General features: G+C 56.6%; 1 protein-coding gene across 30 annotated transcripts in view; it reads right to left on the bottom strand.

Moving 5' to 3' along the window:
* Positions 1-22058, bottom strand: part of OBSCN (obscurin, cytoskeletal calmodulin and titin-interacting RhoGEF) — a 169985-nt gene that overhangs the window by 52128 nt on the left and 95799 nt on the right. For 14 of the 30 annotated variants that reach the window (XM_064484554.1, XM_064484556.1, XM_064484555.1 and 11 more), the window contains 23 exons: positions 21582-21845; positions 18148-18411; positions 17564-17827; positions 16982-17245; positions 16162-16425; positions 15575-15838; positions 14996-15259; positions 14413-14676; positions 13605-13868; positions 13022-13285; positions 12440-12703; positions 11849-12112; positions 11027-11290; positions 10446-10709; positions 9303-9569; positions 8820-9086; positions 8442-8714; positions 7556-7828; positions 7051-7247; positions 6804-6879; positions 3905-4177; positions 2621-2887; positions 30-302 (listed from right to left, as the gene is read on the bottom strand). In XM_064484554.1, the coding sequence (XP_064340624.1) occupies positions 30-302; positions 2621-2887; positions 3905-4177; positions 6804-6879; positions 7051-7247; positions 7556-7828; positions 8442-8714; positions 8820-9086; positions 9303-9569; positions 10446-10709; positions 11027-11290; positions 11849-12112; positions 12440-12703; positions 13022-13285; positions 13605-13868; positions 14413-14676; positions 14996-15259; positions 15575-15838; positions 16162-16425; positions 16982-17245; positions 17564-17827; positions 18148-18411; positions 21582-21845 (5862 nt within the window). The remainder of the gene's footprint in view (positions 1-29; positions 303-2620; positions 2888-3904; positions 4178-6803; positions 6880-7050; positions 7248-7555; positions 7829-8441; positions 8715-8819; positions 9087-9302; positions 9570-10445; positions 10710-11026; positions 11291-11848; positions 12113-12439; positions 12704-13021; positions 13286-13604; positions 13869-14412; positions 14677-14995; positions 15260-15574; positions 15839-16161; positions 16426-16981; positions 17246-17563; positions 17828-18147; positions 18412-21581; positions 21846-22058) is intronic. The other 16 variants (XM_064484569.1, XM_064484570.1, XM_064484583.1 and 13 more) reach the window with 12 other exon arrangements.

Genomic DNA, 22058 nt, shown 5'->3' with positions numbered 1-22058 from the left:
GCCCACCCTCCCGCACCCACATCCCTAACCTCTGACTGTGAGGAATGCAGAAGTCACCATGTCCCCCGCCAGGAAGGTCACCCGGCAGCTGTCCTGCGGCCTCAGGTTTTTGAGCAGCAGCAGGTGCCGCAGGCCGTTGTCGAAGTAGACCACCTCGACGTTCTCAGAGGTGTGCACCGGCTGGTCGTCCAGCAGCCAGGTGTGGGCGGCCACCTCTGGCCGGGACAAGCGGCACTCGAACAGCGCCTCGCCGCCCTCGGGTGCCTCCACATTCTCCAGGCCCTTCACCACCGTGTTCTTGGCTGCGGAGAGAGGGGGGCGGCTCAAGACACGCTGGGGGCTCCCGCAGCCCAGCACCCCCAACAGTCAGGTGGGAGACACACCCCCTCCGCCAATGCCCAGGACCAAGGGCCTAACAGAGGGCAGCCAGGTGGGGCGCGGCTGCGTGTCCACCTGGAGTAGCCACACAGGGACCTCCTGAGGCCCCGCCCACCCCTACCCCGTCACTAGGCCTGTGGCTGGGGAGGGGGCGTTCCTCCCCAGCTCACAGGCAAGATGCCGCACAGATGTTCAGACTGAAAACTCACTGGAGGCCACAGTGAGGCTCCCCTTCTTTTTCAGCCCCAGACCTGCCGGGCTGCTCCCTGAACTCCAGTCGACCAGACAGACCTCTGCCCTAATTCTTGTGTACATACAGCCAGTATATAATAAGTAGTAACTCTACACATTGTTAGTGGAAGCCATGAGGTCAGGACTAGGCATGCCAGGCCCCAGCCCCAGCTCAGTGCCTGGTCCCCACGGGGGACGAGCCACTTCCAACGGCCCATTCCCACAACAGGCTGCCTATACTGAAGGCGACGCCAGTGAGCTTCAAAGTCCAGGGGGAGCTTCCTGGATCGGGTGGATCTGTGAGGCCAGGCATGGCTGAGCCAGGTGGTGGAGGTGTCCCGGCAGGAGGAGTGACAAGAGGGGACAAAGCCAGACCGGGGGCAACAGGCAGGGGTAAAGCCAGGCAGGAAAGGAGTACCAGGTGACCCAGGGCTGTCCAGGACGCTGGGGAAGTCTGGCCTTGACCCACACAGTAACGAGGAGCCGCTGCGGTCACTGAGAGTGGTGGTAGCCTGGCCTGAGCTCCAGGCCCACAACCCCACCTGCTGTCGGGGGTGTGCACCCTAAATGGAACCAGCACAAAGCCCTGATGCTCCCTCCCAGCTTGTCCACAGAGGCCACACCCCCCTCAAGCAGAGGTGTTCCCTCTGGACGGAGGTCTCCCGGGGAGTTAAGCAGGGAGGGCATCTCAAAGCAGAGGACCCACAGGGCCCATCCACATCCCTCTCCTCGCCACCCTCCTGGCCCAGGTCAGCTCATACCCTAGACTCTCCGACATCCCTGCTCCTCTCCTCCCCGAGTCAGGACCGACAGAGCCAACAGGGGCTTGGGGGTGCACCCCACATCTCCGTGTGCCTGGGGGGTGGCGACCAGCCCATCAGATCAGGGCTGCGGCTGCTCTTGGCCATGATGGGATGGATGGGGTGCGGGGGGAGGCTGGGCCTGCGGTCGCTGCTGGAGCTCGCCCTCCTTAGCTCCCATTCAAGGATCAAGACCGCTTTGTCTCAATAAAATCCCAGATTTTAAAGCAGAAGTGAGCTTCTGAGGCCTCCCGCCTGCCGTCAGCTACTTCTCTGCATTCTGTTCTCTACTCCCTGCCTGAGGCCCTGAATGCTCTGCCCCAGATGTTAACAGGCCCCCCCCACCACCGCCGCCTCCTTCAGGCCCAGGTGCACACTGCAGCTCCCCCCACCCACCCATTACTCCTACCACGTCTTCCTTCACTTCCCACAGGGATGTCTGTCACCCTTGAAAGGAAGCATTTTTGTTGGTTCGCTATTATGCCCCCAGGGGCCCAAAAAAGTGTTTAAAAAACTTAATTGTTGAACTGGTGTGTGAATGAGTGTGAGTGACCTCAGGCGGCCAGCGGCCCAAACCAGGTCCCACCTGCTCATCCCAGCTTGGACGGGCCCCTTCATAACTGCCTGACAACTGCCAACTCATCTCCGAGAACATTTCAGATTTTCCCAAATAGGAAGAGGCTGCAGCCGAATGCCACCTCCTCCCCTGCACGGCTGCAGCCCACCGTCTCCCCTCCCTGCCCCCTCACAGCGCATCCTTGCTGCTGCAGATGGGAACACGGGGATCAGAGGACCCTTTGAGTGAATAGCCTGGGAAGGGGCAGAGCTGGGATCAGAACCAGCTCTTCAGGGAGGCCTGCCCTGTGGCCCTCCTCCTCCGAGGACACAGCCCCGCCTAGGGCTCCCAGCCCTCAGCCCTGCCCACCCACCTGCTTGCCTAGAGGCAGCTTCCCTGCCAAACTCCACCTCGACCCCTCTCCCCAGGTGTTCTGGATGCAGATTCTTCACGTGCAGCCTCTGCCCTGGTTTTCCAGCCATCCTGTCCTATCAGGCTGCTTGGGGGAGGAGAGAGGGTCTGGGTGGGCTCAGGGCCCAGGATCTGCCCGCTGGGATCCCATCTTTCTAGCCAGCCAGCGATTCCACCATCATGGCTCCACATGAGCTGCACCGCAGCTGCGCGGGGCCTGGGGCTGCCCGCCAGGCGGCCTCACCTTGCACTTGGAGCAGGGCCACCACGCGGGTGCCCGCGGCCTCACAAGAATAGATGCCACTGTCACAGGGCAAGGCCGGCCTGAAGGACAGCCTGGCCACGGTCCAGTCCTGCTCTATGACGACTCGGCGCCCGTCGGCGCACACCTCCTGCTCGTCCATCTTCCATGTGGCCTGCACGGGCCGTGAGTACTGGCAGAGGAGCTCAGCCGGGCCACCCTCCTCCACTGCCAGATCCTGCATGGCACTGACCACCTCCACTGTGGGATCTGTTGGCCAACAGGCCAGGTACGCATCAGCTGGAGCGGTGTGGCTGCAGCCCGCCCCCACCCTGCAGTCAGCGTCAGCGACTCCGAGGCAAGCAAAAGCAGGGCTGTGGTAGAAAGGGGCCCCACCACGGGGGCCCAGGGCCCCCCACGTGGGGCAAACCTTGCCCCCACACCCCCCCCACCCATGGCAGATGGCACCGTTGGCTCGGCCTCCATCCACTGGGCCCCGTCCAGCCACTGTTGCCCCCAGAGCCCACCTCCGCTGGCCCAGGGCACATGTTGCCCCAGCTGGACACAAGCTCTTGGGCCCACTTAGCATCCACAGCTCCACTGGGCACCTGGTACCCCCAGCCCAACTTCTCTCTTCTCCAGGGGCCGCTTCCACGACCTCGGGGCCCCCATCCCATTTCCTCCTGCTGAAATCCTACGCAACACGTGATTTGCCCCTCGGATCTGCGCAAACAACCACATTCATTCTGCAAGAGCATGGAGGAGGCCAGCTGGCCCACGTTCCAGGAGTGCTCGGTAACCCCACTGCGAGTGGACTGAGGATGGGGGTCCCTGGCAGCCCACTGCCCACCCCAATGGCTAGCTCTTCCCAAAGGGCACAAAACCCTGACCAAGCCCGCAGCGGGGAAAGCAGCTACAAGCCAGGACAGTGCAGGCCATGCCGGGGGCCGGGAAAGCTGCCTTCGCCTCCAGGCTGCTCTCTGGTGTGTGCCCGAGGGAGGTGCAGCGGCAGAGTGGCGGCCCGGCAGGCAGCAGTGCCCAGGGCCCTGTGAGCAGGTGGGCTCGGGGTCGGCCTGCAGCTTCACTGCTCTGAGTCCAGCCTTCTTTCTCATCCATAAGATGGGACTGCAGCCCGCCCACAGTGCCCACTCCTGGCACCCGTGGACAAGTGCCCAGTCTGCCTCCTGGGGGCCAGTCCCTGAATCCCCGCCCTGGGAGCCCGCAGGAAGCGTGCAGGGGCAGCAGGGCAGAAGCGCCAGCGTGGGGCCGGGTTCTATCGGCTGGTACCTTTGACCAACAACTTGGCCGTGGAGACCAGGGGCCCTGCACGGTAGGTGATGGTGCCCGAGTCGGCAACCCCCAGGCCTGAGAGCGTGAGGGAGTGGAAGGTCCCATCACGCACGGAGATGGCACTCTGGGGGCCGTCCTGCAGCAGGGTCCCATCCAGCCACCAGCGGGCCTCCGGCCCACCTGCACGGGACACCTCACAGGAGAACGTGGCCACCTCCCCCGCAAAGACGTCCACGTTCTGTAAGCCACGTATCAGGCACCGCGCTGCCTCTGTGCAAGAGGGCAAAAGGAGGGAAGCTGGGGTGCCCTGGGTCTGTGGGGCCACGGTGGGGTCCACCATTTGGGGGCAACCTCAAGTCTGCAAGGGCCACCCTGGGGTCCACCATTCTGGGGGGACTGGAATCTAGAGATCCATCCAGGCCAGTTGGCTCCCCCTGCTCACAGAATGAGACATGGAGACCACCCATAGCTGAACCAGTTCAGCTCCCCTGCACCCCACAGCCCCCTTCAGAAAATGTTCAGTTTCACCAAAGGAGACCAATGACCTGCATCTACTCCCTTTTCAGAAGGCAGAACTGACAAGCCCCAAGTCCCACGTGGGGTTGGGTGTGGGCTAGAGAGGAGAGCCATGGGGTCTACCTCTCTGAGAGGGAGGGAACCTGCCTTGGGACGTGAACCCTTCTTCCCTGGCGGTATGGAAGCAGACGCTTCTCCCATTTCCAGATGACCATTTGCCCAGATGTCCCCTGAGGTCCCTCTGGCCCTAAGACTCTGGGACACTAATGCAGAATGGCAATGTCCCCCTGACCTGTCACACAGCAGGGGGCTTCCCAGATGCCTGTTCTGTGCCCCTGTACCTGCCTCAGAAGCCCTCCATGCCCCTCCTAGGCTTGCACCAGCAACACCCCAGTCCCAGCCCCTCACCAGCTGCTCCACACTCTCCCAAGTGTGCACATCTAACTGCATCCCCAGCCTGCTCCGCCAGCTCCCCATCTGCATCTCCAGCACGGTTCCCAAGCTTGCTCGTATATATGCCACCTGCCGGGTCACCCAATCTCACAGCCCCATCCTCATGGCTCTGCCCGTGAAGCTCTGTACAACAACCAGCTTGCCCCAACTGGGGACACCTGGCTGGGAGGGGCCAAGGCACAGCCCTCAGTGGGATCTGCAAGGCTCACCCCAGCTCCATGCTTCCCCCTCACAGATGTGCACTCTGACACACACATGAGGCTCTCCTGGGCTGGCCCAGCTCAGGGCACCCAGGATACTGCCCCTCTCCTATCACTCAACTTGACGGCACTGCACTCTTTTCTCCCCCCAAAGTTTACTTTATATTTGGGTTATGGGCTTGCTTGTTTATTTATTTATTTATTTATTTATCTATCTTCTTTTAATGGAGGTACTGGTGATTGAACCCAGAACCTCATGCATGCTAAGCATGCGCTCTACCCCTGAGCTGCTTCCCTCCCCGCTCCCTGAGGGCACTACACTCTGGAGCCTTTCTCAACCCCACAGGCCACAGAGCTGGCCATGTGAAGACTAGGGGTGGGGGGGGACACCTGGGACCCAGGACACACTCTGTCTTTATGTACAACTCTCCCAGCGGGCTGGGGACTCCCTCAGGGCAGAGCTGCATCTGTTCCCTCTCAAGGTGGATAGTAAATAGATGATGATGGATAGATAGTGGGTGGATGGAAAGGTGAATGGATGGTGGATAGATAGATGGATGGATGGTGGATAAATAGATGGATGGGTGAATGAATTGATGGTGGATAAGTGATGGATGACGGATGAATGGTAGATGGATATATAGATATATGGGTGGCTGGTGGATGGATGGATAATAGATGGATGGGTGGATCAGTAGATGGGTAAATGTATGGTGGAATGACAGATTAATGTATGGTGGATGGATGTATGGATGGATGGTGGATGGGTGGGTACATGGTGGGTGAATGGATGGTGGATGGATAAATGGATGGATGGATGGGAGGATGAATGGATAGATGAGTGATGAATGGATAGATGGTTGGATGGATAAACATACGAATGGATGGTAGTAGGATAGTGGTTATATGGATGGATGGCAGATGGATGATGGATGGTAGATGGATGGGTAGATGATGGATGGATAAATGTAGGGATGATGGATGAATAGATGGTGGTTGGGCAGATGGATGGATGGATGATGGATGGATGGTAGATAAATGGATAGTTGAATAGATGAATGCTAGATGAATGGATGGATGGAACAGAGGTATGGATGGATGCATGTATGCATAGATAAATGGATGGGTAGATGGTGGATGAGAGGATGATGGATGGATGGATGGAACTAGTATGAGAACCAGGAGTAGGACACCAGAGGAGGGTCTCTCAGGACTAGGAACTCAGAGATGACCAACTCCGGGGACAATGTGTAACCCAAGTTGAAGGTACTTAAATCCTATTTGCAAGTCTGGGGCCGTGTAAACTATGCCCCAAACAATTCACATGTCACCGGCGTGCTACTGTATCAGTAGCTGGGAGCCTGTCAGGTATGCAGGTGTGTGTCAGCGTGGACAGGAGCACAGGGACCTGTGTCACAGGAGTAGCTGCATGGAGGGCAGAAGTCCACAAGGCCCTGCTTCTCCCACCAGGGCCAAAGTCCTCAGCAGCCAGACTCCCCATCCCCCTCCTACAGACAGCACTGGTCCCACACACCAGAATTTGTCAAGCTGATCTTGGCTGGCCCACCTCCAGTGACTTTAGTCGAGGGTGGGAAATTGCCACCGCAAGGTAATTTCACTGCTAGATGGCCCAGGGTTCTGGCCTCACCACCTGCCAACAGCTCCTTGGGTAAGGAAGCACAGACATTTAGAAGCAATGGGACTGGGTGGAGGATGGGGCTGCCCACCTGTGACCTTCAGCTGAGCCTCTGAACTACAAGAACCCACTTGGAAACTGATGGTTCCGGCATCTTCAAGGGTCACCTGTGGGAGCAGAGATGGGGGTGTGAGCCTGGCAGCACCACTCTGACCATCTCTGCTTGCAAGTCTCCAGCCCAATTTGACTGGAGTTGGAATCTTTCCCCTCCATCCCTGGGGTGGGAGGAGGGCCCCATGGGAGCACCATGTGACCCGGGCAGGTCCGGGGAACCCCACCTTGTGCAGGGTGAGCAGGTGGAGTGTGCCGTGCTTCACTGTGATGTCGTTCATCTCGTTGGCCTGCAGGGGCACCCCTCCCAGGGCCCAGTGGGCCTCCTGGCCCACAGCCCTGGACAGCCGGCACTGGAAGTGGGCGTCCTGGCCCTCGCTGAGCTGCACATCCTGCAGGGGCTCCAAGATGGTCACTTCAGGGACTGCACAGGGTGGGAGTGAGGTGAAGGCGTGGCATCAGCCTCCGTGGCTGGGATGCCCCCCTCCCCACCAGCAGGGAGGTGCACCTGATGGTGCACCCAGCACCCCAGCCCCAATTCTTGAAGTCAAGCACACTAGGCACCACTCTACCCCAATATCTCGGGCCACCCCAGAATCACTGCCAGTTCCCCATCCCACAAAGGCAAGAAACCTTGCTGTCAGTCACAGTCCCTGGACAGGGCCTGGTCCAAGGAGGGCCAGGATGTTCTGACCCCAAGCGCAGTGAGCAGGGAGGCCCGGTTTCCACTACCTCGCACGGTGAGTTGAGCAGAGGATGTGTGGAGGCCCACGTGGAAGGAGACAGTGCCTGCGTCCTCGGGAGTCACGCCCTTCAGCCTCAGTGTGTGGGTGCAGCCACCCCGCACGCCCACCTCCGTCACCTCGTTGCTCTGCAGTGGCAGGCCCTGGAGGCGCCACTCCACGTCCACGGCCCCAGCCCGAGACACCTCACAGCTGAACTCTGCTTCCCCGTCGGCCTGTGCCTCGATGTCAACCAGGCCCCGCACAATGGTCACCTCGGGCTCTGCGGTGTGGGCGAAGGGGGCCTTTACCAGCCAGGTCAGAGCACCTGGGCCAAGCTCCCATGCCTCCCCACCCCCACCCCACCTCCAGGAAGCCCTCCTAGATACTCTCATGATCTTCTCCAGCCACAGCCTCTATCTGCCCCACATGACACTGCTCACAATTTGCTCACAAACTCAGCTCCCTCCCATGACACTGAGTTGCTGGAGGCAGAGGCTGGGCGGAGGCAGCTCTGTTTAGAGGAAGCAGGTAAGGGATTGTGGGATGGTGGACTGCTTTTGTTCCTTCCCACCTTGTGGCCAGCCCTGCTCTGGCCGGGATGTCAGGGAGGCAAGACCTTCGGGACAGACTGGCAAGAGCTCAGTGAGGGTGGCCCAGGCCAGGCTGCCCCACGGGCTGGATGGGGGTGGGAGGCGGGGCAGTGTTCAGGGGCTACGGGTTCGGTTTCCTCCCTGTCAACACTCTTCTCTGGGCCATCAGCACCACAGTGGTACAGAAATGAGCAGAGAAAGCTCATACACCAGGGGCCTTCGGGGCACCCCTGGAACAGCACCTGGCAAAAGTGTGCTCCCAGGGCAGCTCAAAGGGAAATGCGTGTGGCAGGGAGGGCTCACCTTTGACTTTGAGGGAGGCCAAGGTTTTCTGGCTGCCCACCATGCAGGTGTACTCCCCGGTGTCCTTGGCCTCAAGCCCGTGGATCAGCAGCTCACATGTGGTCCCCTGGCGCCGCATCTCATACTTGGGACTCATTTGCAGTTCCAAACCCTCCTTGAGCCACAGCACGGGGGCCCCAGGCTCCGAGTCGTTCAGCTGGCAGCACAGCCGGGCCACACCGCCCACCTCCTGCTCTGCACTCTGCAGCTCCGTCTTAAACACAGGCCTGGGGGCTGCCGGGCCGAGAAGGGCCGCTTAGGGCTGCTGAGCAAGGCGCCTGCCTGCTCCACGGGGAACTGAGGGGCCCGGGGAGGGCAGGGGGGCCAGCAGGAACTCACCGCGGACAGAGAGCCTGGCGGTGCTCTGGGCATGGCCCGTGTCGCAGGTGTAGTGGCCGGCGTCCTCCTGCTCGGCGCCGTGCACCAGCAGCTCAACGGCTGTGCCATCCAGCACCATCTGGTACTTGGCGCAGGGGAAGAGCTGCAGGGAGTCCTTGCGCCACTCCACGCTGCCACCTGCCCGGCTCAGCTCGCAGCGCAGGCGTGCCGTCGTGCCCTCGTCTACCTCCTGGGCCTGCAGCTCCCGAAGGAACCTCACGGGTGCAGCTGCAGGGGATGGGGGGAAAGCATGAGGGCAGGTACCAGAGCAGCTGTGGGGGGGGGGGGGGAGGCAGGGAAGAGCTTCAGGCCAGGTCGGCCTCGCCGTGTGCGAGCCCCCTTGTCACCTCAGATGAGACTTCCAGGCTGGAGCTGCAGCCCCGAGCATCCCCCACGCCATGTGAATCCGGGAAAGAGGGCAGGGCCACCGGCCTCAGGGCGCACCTGTGATGGTGAGGGTGGCGCTGGTGGCCTGGGAGCCGCAGGCGCAGGTGTATTCCCCAGCATCGTCCCGACGCAAGTCCCGCAGCATCAGCTCTGCCACACAGCCCCGCCGCCGTGTCTCACGGCGCCCGTCAGCCTGCAGCTCCAGGCCACCCTTACTCCAGACCACAGCGACACTGGGCTCCGACAGCTCACACTGCAAGGTGGCTGACGCGCCTTCCTCAGCCTGCAGGCTCTGCAGTGGCTCCCTGAACACCACCTGCGGGGCTGCGGGGTGAGGTGGGGTAGGGGGAGACATAGGTTAGCCCCAAGACTGGTGCCCAGGCACCCAGCCAGTAGACTGCCACCTTAGCACCCAGTCAGCCCCACTAAGGGCACAGGCCGGGTGTGACCCGTGGCTTCACCCCCGCTGCCTGACTTGCCCATAGGACCCCCTGCCATGGGCTCCTGGAGGCTGGGGGTGGGAATGGGGCCACAGGCCTGGGTTCACTTTAGGGGGAAGAAAAGACTGAAGTGGGAGCAATGAGATGACTTCTGGATCTGACCTGGCTGCTCTCATGCTGACCTCCACCCAGGAAGCCCACAGGCAGCACTGAATTCCTCCAGGTCATCAAAACTGAGGGGACGGGGGATCTCCTTGTACCTCTAGGGCAGGGCCATGACCTTCAGATCCTAACTAGAGGCTGCAGAGCATGGGAGGAGAGCTGAGTGCATGAGGGTGGGACAGGGAGGGGAATACGGTGGGAATTACACCTCTACCACAAGGGCAGGCCAACTGGGGACATATGGCTGGAGATCCGGACACAGTGGGACACTGAACAACGCTGTGACAGGTACGCACACAGGAGACAGGGGAAACTGCACAACGCAGTTTCACACGACCACACAAACTGCAAAAGGCCAGGGCCTGACAGGAACAAATGCACAGCTGATGAGGCAAATGGGCTGGGAGGGACAGACACACAGACTGGACCTGAACAGCAGCACAAATTCTGAATGAGATGGGTGCCAGGAGATGCCAAGCGGATGCCAGTTGGAATGACCAAACTGACATAAGGGCTCTGATGAGCCAAAGAGATGATACGAAGATAATGTACAGACACCAGCCCACAGTCCACGTGGACACACATGCATGGTCTTTACCCTTGACGGTGAGCGTGGCCGAGGTTCTCTCCGGCCCACACACGCATGAATATTCCCCAGCATCTGCCACGGTCAGGTCACGGATCTCCAGCTCACACACGGCCCCATCCTGCCTCAGGCTCACTCTGTCCCCGGTTCTGAGGGTCTCTGGCCCCTTCCTCCACTCCACGGGGGCCTCCTTGCTCAGCTCACAACACAGCATCACTGTGGCCCCTTCTGTGGCCTCTTCCTTCCTCAGGTCCTTTATGAACTTGGCAGGCAGGGCTGGGGAGGGTCAGACAGACATAGAACATGAGAGTCTCAGGAGAACTTTGGAGACAGGACATGACGTGACAGAGGAAAAGACAGAGACCAAAAGGACAACAGGACAGAACCAGCAGTGACACGCTGGGTGGGAAGTAGCTCAGATGCTGGTTTCTCCTGGTTCACACAGCAGCACGGAAAGGCAGAAGGAATTCCATGGAGTTACAAGAATGGGGTGACACTGTGATGAAGAGGGAAGGTGGGATGAGTGCAGGGAGATGCCATCAAGTCAATAATTGGACACCAAACACAGCTCTGCTTGGCCACACAGTCTTTACCCATGATGGTCAGCATGGCCGAGGTTCTCTCCTGCCCACACACGCACGAGTACTCCCCAGCGTCTGCCATGATCAGGCCACAGATCTCCAGCTCACACACAACTCCGTCCTGCCTCAGGTTGACTCTGTCCCCAAACTGGAGGACCTCTGACCCCTTCCTCCACTCCACAGGGGCCTCCTTGCTCAGCTCACAGCGCAGTGTAACTGTTGCCCCTTCCTTGGCCTCTTCCTTCTTCAGTCCCTTTGTGAACTTGATGGGCAGGGCTGGGAAGGATGGAGAGACATGAGCATGATCGCACTCCCTGAGCACACAGATGAGGTAGGACTTGGACATCACAGAGAAGACACAAAGCCCAACTGGACAGGGGCCACATGCTGGCTGTGCCAGTCAACACTGAGGACTGTGGCTTTCCTCAGCCCTCCCTGCTCAAGCTGTGGTTGTGGCCCCTTCCCTGGACTCCACAGGCCTCATGTTTCATGTGAACCTGGTGGGCAGGGCTGGAGCCTGTTGGAAGGTGTGGAGAACATCAGATTCTCCAGAGATCATTGTGGGACACAACAGGATAAGAGAAAGGAAAAGACACAGACTCTAAAGGGGCAACAGGACAGAACCAGCACTGACATGACGGGTGGGAAGCAGCTCAGATGCTGGTTTCTCCTGGTTCACACAACAGCCCAGGAAGGCGGAAGGAACTCCATGGAGCTCTGGGAAGAGGCTGACACTGAAGGGAGGAGGGGAGGTGGGATGAGTACAGAGAGATGTCATCAAGTCAGTAACTGGACACCAAAACAGAGCTCTGCTGGACCACACATGGTCTTTACCCTTGACGGTGAGGGTGGCCGAGGTTCTCTCCTGCCCACACATGCACGAGTACTCCCCAGCATCTGCCATGGTCAGGTCACAGATCTCCAGCTCACACACGGCCCCGTCCTGCCTCAGGGTCACTCTGTCCTCAGATTTTAGGATCTTGGGCCCCTTCCTCCACTCTACGGGGTCCTCCTTGCTCAGCTCACAGCGCAGTGTAGCTGTGGTCCCTTCTGTGGCCTCTTCCTTCCTCAGGTCCTTTGTGAACTTGGCAGGCAGGGCTAGAGATGGTCAGAAAGACACAAACACTATCATGTTCCTGAACACACAGAAAAAACAGGTTGTGGACAGTACACAGAAGACACACAAGTCAGGAGGACATAGACCGCTTGATGGGTGCACCCAGCACACTCCCGGGACTGTGACTTTAAAAGATCCAATCTATACATGTGCCACAGAACAGCCAGGGAGCCAGACAGGGACAATGATATAATTAGGAAAGGAACACCAGGACACACTGAGAGAGCAGGGTAGAAAAGGAAAATGAGAGCAGAGAAGGGATGGGCAGACACCAAACAGCAGTCCGTGTGGCCATATGTGGTCTTTACCCTTGACGGTGAGCGTGGCCGAGGTTCTCTCCTGCCCACACACGCATGAGTACTCCCCAGCATCTGCCATGGTCAGGTCACGGATCTCCAGCTCACACACGGCCCCGTCCTGCCTCAGGCTCACTCTGTCCTCAGCTCTGAGGGTCTTGAGCCCCTTCCTCCACTCCACAGGGGCTTCCTTGCTCAGCTCACAGTGCAGGGTGACTGTGGCCCCTTCTGTGGCTTCCTTGCTTCTCATTCTGCCTATGAACTCAGCAGGCAGGGCTGGAAAGGGTCATACAGACATAGAACATCAGAGTCTTGAGAGAACTTTGGAGACAGACATGACATGACAGAGGAAAAGACAGAGACCAGCAGGCCAACGGCACAGAACCAGCACTGACATGATGGGTGGGAAGTAGCTCAGATGCTGGTTTCTCATGGTTCACACAACAGCCCAGGAAGGTAGAAGGAATTTCATGGAGCTAAGAGAAGAAGGTGATGCTGAGATGAGGTGGGAAGGTGGGATGAGTGCAGGGAGAAACCATCAAGTCAACAATTAGACAGCAATCACAGCTCTGCTTGGCCACATGTAGTCTTTACCCTTGACGGTGAGTGTGGCCGAGGTTCTCTCCTGCCCACACACGCACGAGTACTCCCCAGCATCCGCCATGGTCAGGCCACGGATCTCCAGCTCACACATGACTCCGTCCTGCCTCAGGGTCACTCTGTCCTCAGATTTGAGGGTCTTGGGCCCCTTCCTCCACTCCACGGGGGCCTCCTTGCTCAGCTCACAGCACAGTACAGCTCTGGCTCCTTCTGTGGCCTCTTCCTTCTTCAGGCCCTTTATGAACTTGGCAGGTAGGACTGGGGAGGGTCAGACAGACATAAAACTTCAGAGTCTCAGGAGAACTTTGGAGACAGGACATGACACGACAGAGGATAAGACAGAGACCAGCAGGCCAATGGCACTGAACCAGCAGTGACATCCTGGGTGGGAAGTAGCTCAGATGCTGGTTTCTCCTGGTTCACACAAAGGCCCAGGAAGATGGGAGGAATTCCATGGAGCTATGAGAAGGGGTTGACACTGAGATGAGGAGGGAATGTGGCATGAATGCAGGGAGATGCCATCAAGTCAATAACTGGACACCAAACACAGCTCTGTTTGGCCACACATGATCTTTACCCTTGACGGTGAGTGTGGCCGAGGTTCTCTCCTGCCCACACACGCACGAGTACTCCCCAGCATCTGCCATGGTCAGGTCACGGATCTCCAGCTCACACACGGCCCCGTCCTGCCTCATGTTGACTCTGTCTCCAGGTCTGAGGATCTCTGTCCCCTTCCTCCACTCCACGGGGGCCTCCTTGCTCAGCTCACAGCACAGTGTAACTGTTGCCCCTTCCTTGGCCTCTTCCTTCTTCAGTCCCTTTGTGAACTTGATGGGCAGGGCTGGGAAGGATGGAGACATGACCATGATCACACTCCCTGAGCACACAGATGAGGCAGGACGTGGACATCACAGAGACACAAAGCCCAACTGGACAGGGGCCACATGCTGGCTGTGCCAGTCAACACTGAGGACTGTGGCTTTCCTCAGCCCTCCCTGCTCAAGCTGTGGTTGTGGCCCCTTCCCTGGACTCCTCGGGCCTTATGTTTCATGTGAACTTGGTGGGCAGGGCTGGAGAGATTTGGAAGGTGTGGAGAACATCAGATTCTCCAGAGATCATTGGGGGACAGGTCAGGACAGCAGAAAAGATACAGATTCTTACAGAACAGCAGGGCAGAACCAGCAGTGACACAAGGAGTGGGGTAGCTCAGATGTTGATTTCTCCTGGTTCACACAATAACCCAGGAAGGTGGAGGGAATTCCATGGAGTTACAAGAACAGGGTGACACTGAGATGAAGGGAAGATGGGATGAATCCAGGTATATGCCAACAAGTGAATAATTGGACACCAAAACAGAGCTCTGCTTGGTCACACGTGGTCTTTACCCTTGACGATGAGTGTGGCCGAGGTTCTCTCCTGCCCACATACGCACGAGTACTCCCCAGTGTCTGCCATAGTCAGGCCATGGATCTTCAGCTCACAGAGGACCCCGTCCTGCCTCAGGCTCACTCTGTCCCCAGTTCTGAGGGTCTCCGACCCCTTCCTCCACTCCACGGGGGCCTCCTTGCTCAGCTCACAACACAGCATCACTGTGGCCCCTTCTGTGGCCTCTTCCTTCATCAGGTCCCTAATGAACTTGGCAGGCAGGGCTGGGAAGAGTCAGACAGACATAGAACATCAGAGTCTCAGAAGAACTTTGAAGACAAGACATGACATGACAGAGGAAAAGACAGAGACCAGCAGGCCAATGGCACAGAACCAGTAGAGACATCCTGGGTGGGAAGTAGCTCAGGTGCTCGTTTCTCATGGTTCACACAAAAGCCCAGGAAGGTGGGAGGAATTCCATGGAGCTATGAGAAGGGGTTGACACTGAGATGAGGAGGGAAGGTGGCATGATTTCAGGGAGATGCCATCAAGTCAATAACTGGACACCAAACACAGCTCTGCTTGGCCACACATGGTCTTTACCCTTGACGGTGAGCATGGCTGAGGTTCTCTCCTGCCCACACACGCATGAGTACTCCCCAGCATCTGCCATGGTCAGATTACGGATCTCCAGCTCACACACGACTCCGTCCTGCCTCATGTTGACTCTGTCCCCAGGTCTGAGGGTCTCCAGCCCCTTCCTCCACTCCACGGGGGCCTCCTTGCTCAGCTCACAACGCAGCATCACTGTGGCCCCTTCTGTGGCCTCTTCCTTCATCAGGTCCCTAATGAACTTGGCAGGCAGGGCTGGGGAGGGTTACACATAGAACATCAGAATCTTAGAAGAACGTTGAAGACAGGACATGACACAACAGAGGAAAAGACAGAGACCAGCAGGCCAATGGCACAGAACCAGCAGTGACATCCTGGGTGGGAAGTAGCTCAGATGCTGGTTTCTCATGATTCACACAACAGCAAAGGAAGGTGGAAGGAATTCCATGGAGTTACAATAATGGGGTGACACTGAGATGAGGAGGGAGGGTGGGATGAATCCAGGTAGATGCCATCAAGTCAATAACTGGACACCAAACACAGCTCTGCTTGGCCACACATGGTCTTTACCCTTGACAGTGAGCATGGCTGAGGTTCTCTCCTGCCCACACACGCATGAGTACTCCCCAGCATCTGCCATGGTCAGGTCACGGATCTCCAGCTCACACATGACTCCGTCCTGCCTCATGTTGACTCTGTCCCCAGGTCTGAGGGTCTCCAGCCCCTTTCTCCACTCCACGGGGGCTTCCTTGCTCAGCTCACAGTGCAGCATGACCATTGCCCCTTCCTTGGCCTCTTCCTTCTTCAGGTCCTTTGTGAACTTGGCAGGCAGGGCTGGGGAGGGTCAGCAGACATAACATCAGAGTCTCAGGAGAACTTTAGAGACAGGACAAGACATGACAGAGGAAAAGACAGAGACCAACAGGAAAACAGGACAACAGGACAGAACCAGCAGTGATACACTGGGAGGGAAGTAGCTCAGAAGCTGGTTCTCATGGTTCATATAACAGCCAGGAAGGTGGGAGGAATTCCATGGAGCTAAGAGAAGATGATGATACTGAGATGAGGAGGGAAGGTGGGATGAGTTCAGTAGGATGCCATCAAGTCAATAATTGGACACCAAAACACAGCTCTGCTTGGCCACACGTGGTCTTTACCCATGATGGTCAGCATGGCCGTGGTTCTCTCCTGCCCACACACGCATGAATATTCCCCAGCATCCGCCACGGTCAGGCCACGGATCTCCAGCTCACATACGACTCCGTCCTGCCTCATGTTGACTCTGTCCCCAGATTTGAGGATCTCTGGCCCCTTCCTCCACTCCACGGGGGCCTCCTTGCTCAGCTCACAGCACAGTGTAACTGTTTCCCCTTCCTTGGCCTCTTCCTTCTTCAGGCCCTTTGTGAACTTGATGGGCAGGGCTGGGAAGGATGGAGAGACATGAGCATGATCGCACTCCCTGAGCACACAGATGAGGTAGGACGTGGACATCACAGAGAAGACACAAAGCCCAACTGGACAGGGGCCACATGCTGGCTGTGCCAGTCAACACTGAGGACTGTGGCTTTTCTCAGCCCTCCCTGCTCAAGCTGTGGTTGTGGCCCCTTCCCTGGACTCCACAGGCCTCATGTTTCATGTGAACCTGGTGGGCAGGGCTGGAGCCTGTTGGAAGGTGTGGAGAACATCAGATTCTCCAGAGATCATTGTGGGACACAACAGGATAAGAGAAAGGAAAAGACACAGACTCTGACAGGACAACAGGGCAGAACCAGCAGTGACATGCTGGGTGGGAAGCAGCTCAGATGCTGGTTTCTCCTGGTTCACACAGCAGCTCAAGAAGGCAGAAGGAACTCCATGGAGCTCTGGGAAGAGGCTGACACTGAAGTGAGGAGGGGAGGTGGGATGAGTGCAGAGAGATGCCATCAAGTCAATAATTGGACACCAACAAAACTCGGCTCGGCCACATGTGGTGTTTACCCTTGACGGTGAGCGTGGCCGAGGTTCTCTCCTGCCCACACACGCACGAGTACTCCCCAGCATCCGCCACGGTCAGGCCACGGATCTCCAGCTCACACATGACTCCTTCCTGCCTCAGGCTCACTCTGTCCTCAGATATGAGGGTCTTGGGCCCCTTCCTCCACTCCACGGGGGCCTCCTTGCTCAGCTCACAGCACAGTACAGCTCTGGCTCCTTCTGTGGCCTCTTCCTTCTTCAGGCCCTTTATGAACTTGGCAGGCAGGGCTGGGGAGGGTCAGCAGACATAGAACATCAGAGTCTCAGGAGAACTTTGGAGACTGGACACGACATGACAGGGGAAAAGACACAGACAAACAGGACAACAGGACAGAACCAGCAGTGACACACTGAGGGGGAAGTAGATCAGATGCTGGTTTCTCTTGGTTCACAGAACAGCCCAGAAAGGTGGACGGAATTCCATGGAGCTGAGAGAAGAGGGTGATACTCAGATGAGGAAGGAAGTTTGGATGAATGCAGTGGGATACCATCAAGTCAACAACTGGACACCAGACACAGCTCTGCTCGGCCACACGTGATCTTTACCCTTGACGGTGAGCGTGGCCGAGGTTCTCTCCTGCCCACACACGCACGAGTACTCCCCAGCGTCTGCCATGGCCAGGCCACGGATCTCCAGCTCACACATGACTCCTTCCTGCCTCAGGCTCACTCTGTCCTCAGATTTCAGGACCTCTGGCCCCTTCCTCCACTCCACAGGGGCCTCCTTGCTCAGCTCACAGTGTAGCGTGACTGTTGCCCCTTCTGTGGCCTCTTCCTTCCTCAGGTCCTTTATGAACTTGGCAGGCAGGGCTGGGGAGGGTCAGACAGACATAGAACATCAGAGTCTCAGGGGAACTTCGGAGACAGAACATGACATGACAGAGGAGAAGACAGAGACCAACAGGACAGCAGGCCAGAACCAGCAGTGACACACTGGGAGAGAAGCAGCTCAGATGCTGGTTTCTCATGGTTCATACAACAGCACAGGAAGGTGGAAGGAATTCCACAGAGTTATAAGAATGGGGTGACACTGAGATGAGGAGGGAAGGTGGGATGAGTTCAGGGAGATGCCGTCAAGTCAATAATTGGACACCAAAACAGAACTTTGCTTGGCCACATGTGTTCTTTACCCTTGACGGTGAGCATGGCCGTGGTTCTCTCCTGCCCACACACGCACGAGTACTCTCCAGCATCCGCCATGGTCAGGCCATGGATCTCCAGCTCACACATGGCCCCGTCCTGCCTCAGGCTCACTCTGCCCCCAGCTCTGAGTGTCTCCGGCCCCTTCCTCCACTCCACGGGGGCCTCCTTGCTCAGCTCACAGTGCAGTGTGGCTGTGGCCCCTTCTGTGGCCTCCTTGGTCTTCAAGTCTTCGATGAACCGAGCAGGCAGGGCTGCAGAGAGTTAGTTGTACAGAAGCCATCAATCATCTGTAGGATTTGGGGGTATGACCTGCACATTCAGGATGGGAACAGAAGCAGGAAGGGTGGAGGATGTGGGAAGCGGCAGATCATTGCATGTTTGACAGTGAGATCTTCCTGCACCTTGCTGACAGTGGTGCAGAGCAGCAGGGGACTGGCTCTATCCAGTCCTCTCAGCTTCTCAGTGGACATCTGTCCTGCTTCTATCTTTTCATACAGACTAAGCCCTAACCTCACCTGCACCCAGAGTCCAAGCCACGCCCTTCCAGCTCACAGCCCACACGTGCAACCATGCAATTGACATCTCTCTTGGGAGAACCCCTGAGAGGCACCTTCTAGACATGACACCCAGTGCCCCACTGACACCCCTCACTTGTGCTCCCCATCCCAGGTAGAGCGTCAATCCAGCACTGCCCACCCCTGGACCCACTGCATGCCTTCCCTCCCCATAACAGGCCCCACCTCCTCCACCTCACACATTCCCTTTTTGACCCCACTGGACTTCCATTCTCCTGGCTCAGATCTTCTAGACCCCATTGGAACCCCTGGCCTTCCACCCTGCCGTCTGTCCTCTCCTCCCTCCCAACTCCAGGCAGAGTGTGAGCTTCACAAGTTCCAGACGACCAGGGCCCACCCTGGTTATATCCTGTTGTGGGATGAATCGTGTCCTTCAAAATTCATATGTTGGAGCCACATCCCCAGGGCACAGAATGAAGATGTATTGGAAATGTGGTCTTTAAAGAGATGACTAAGGTAAAATGAGGTCAATGGGGTGTGACCTAACCCAACATGACTGGTGTCCTTATAAGCAGAGAAGTTTAGGGCACAGAAGAATGACCATGAGGACACAGGGAGAAGATAGTCATCTACATGCCTAGAAGAGAGGTCTTGGGAGAAACCAGCTCTGCCTACACCTTGATCTCAGACTTCCAGCTTCCAGGACTGGTAGGAAAAATTTTTCTAATGTTTAAGCCACTGTTATGTTGTTAAACCATTCAGATTTTGATCCCAGGAGTGGGTCGCTACTGTAACAAATACACTATTATGGAAATGGCTTTGGAACTGGGTGATGGGTGGAAGCTGGAAAGGTTCTAAGGTGCAATGTTAAATAAATGTAGATTACCTTGAAGAGATTACTGGTAGAAATACGGATGCCAAAGGTGCTTATGGTGAGGCCTCAGATGGAAATGAGGAATGTGTTATTGGAGACTGGAAGAAAGGCATTTCTTTTATAAAGTGGTGAAGAATTTGGCTGAATTGCATCCCAGAGTTCTGTGGAAGGTAGAACTTACAAGCGAACTTGATTATTTAGCTAAGGTGATTCCTAAGCCAAACACTGAAGGCACAGACTGATCCCTCCATGCTGCTTATGATAAAATGTGAGGGGTAAAAAAGAGCCATTTCAAAGAAGGAAGTATTTAAGCAAAGGGAACCCAAAAGTTGAAGATTTAGAAATTTTTCAGCCCACTGAAATTGCAAAAAAGAAAAATGAGAAAGCCTCTTCTGGAGAGGATGCCAAGGGTGTGCCTGAAAAATCACTTGGTAAAGAGATTATGAGTGTGACTCCTGGAGCCAATTAGCCATCTCTACAAAGCCAGGAGTAGAGATGGAATTATTCAGGACGGATGTGTGGAATGTGCTCTGCTATGATGGCTTGGAATCCTGCGAATTGTACGGGAGACCAACAAGGCTTTTGAGAATTTTATGCCAGCAGAAAGACTGTTAGCCACGAGTCAGGCACAGAAGGGCACAAAGTGATGGAAGCTTTCAGACGCTGCGGTTTCTACAGGATGGCCCAGTAGAGCCATCCAGCTGGGAACAAGCATTACCCTTCAAAGTTGGGAAGAATAACCCCAATGGTAATTCGGAGGTCAGCAGGGCTGCCACTGCATCCATGGTCCCAGAGGGTCAGGCCACCTTTGCCCAGGGCCAAGGAGGTGAGGTCACCACTCTGAGGGGCCCAGGAGACGGAGCACTGAGCCAGGGGACCATTCTCCAGCTAAAATCAAACAGAACTTGTCCTACGAAGTGTTGGACTTCCATGGGACCAGTGGCTTCTTTCTTCTTTCCTGTTTCCTCTCTTTTGGAATGTGAATTATCTATCCCATGCCTGTCCCACTGATGTATTTTGGAAAAGTGCATAACTCATCTGATTTCATAGTTTTACAGCTGGAGAGGAGTCTTGCCTCAGGATGAATCTTACCTCCCATCTCACCCACATTTGATTTAGGTGAGACCTTGGGCTTAGCCTGACACTGAAATGGGTTCAGACTTTTGGATTGGGGGGATGGGGTAAATGTACTCTGCACGTGAAAAGGACATGTATTTTGGGGGGCAAGAGGATAGAATACTGTGGACTGACTCACATCTCCCTTCAAATACATATGTTAAGTCTGAACCCCCAAGAACTCAGAATGAATTTATTTGGAGATAAGGTCTTTTAGAAAATGAGGTCACTGGGGTGGGCCCTAATCTAACCTGACTTGTAAGTGTCCTCATAAGAAGAGGAGATTAGAACACAGACCCACAGAGAAGAATGACTAAGGTGAAGACAAAGGGAGAGATGGCTGTCTACCAGCCAAGGAGAGAGGCTTCATAAGAAACAACCCTGCAGACACCTTGATCTTGGACTTCCAGCCTCCAGGACTATTAAACAATAAATGTATGCCGTAAGTCACCTGTCTGTGATAGCTGTTATTCAGCCAAGCTGTCTGAGACAGAGCTCTTCAGAGGTTTCACACAATTTCCAAGCTCAATCAAATGCTGTCACCACGCACAAGCAGGCCTGGCCTGTCTGACCACCTCCTCTCTGAACCCCTCAATGCTGTACTTCAGCCCTCCTGTGCATATCTGCCAATCCCATGAATGCCCCCAACCCCATGCCTGGGTTCCAGAGCCCAATATCCAGAGCCCCAGTCGCATGCCAGTGGCCCTGGGCAGCTCTCCTGGACCATGACATCTGTCTGCTGGTGCCTCCCTATAGGGTCTTTGCATCACCCACTGATTCTAGACAGGGCTGGCCAGTGTGTTTGTGGGATGGATCAGACAGATGGTGATCGTGACTCTGAGGCAGCAGTGACATTGGGAGAGCAGAGAACAGGTGTCAGAGAGAAGCCACTCAGGTGGCCACACATGGTCTTTACCCTTGATGTTGAGCGTGGCCGAGGTTCTCTCCTGCCCACACACGCACGAGTACTCCCCAGCGTCTGCCATGGTCAGGCCATGGATCTCCAGGTCACACACGACTCCGTCCTTCCTCAGGCTCACTCTGTCCCCAGATATCAGGACCTCTGGCCCCTTCCTCCACTCCACAGGGGCCTCCTTGCTCAGCTCACAGTGTAGCGTGACTGTTGCCCCTTCTGTGGCCTCTTCCTTCTTCAGGCCTTTTGTGAACTTGGCAGGCAGGGCTGGGGAGGGTCAGACAGACATAGAACATCAGAGTCTCAGGAGAACTTTAGAGACAGGACATGACATGACAGAGGAAGAGACAGAGACCAACAGGACAACAGGCCAGAACCAGCAGTGACACACTGGGAGAGAAGAAGCTCAGATGCTAGTTTCTCATGGTTCATACAACAGCCCAGAAAGGTGGGATGAGTTCAGTAGGATGCCATCAAGTC

Source organism: Camelus dromedarius, chromosome 3, assembly GCF_036321535.1.
Source record: "Camelus dromedarius isolate mCamDro1 chromosome 3, mCamDro1.pat, whole genome shotgun sequence".
Taxonomy (NCBI): Eukaryota; Metazoa; Chordata; class Mammalia; order Artiodactyla; family Camelidae; genus Camelus; species Camelus dromedarius.
The sequence above is the reverse complement of the archived record's forward strand: the minus strand, read 5'-3'. Positions and strand labels throughout refer to the sequence as shown.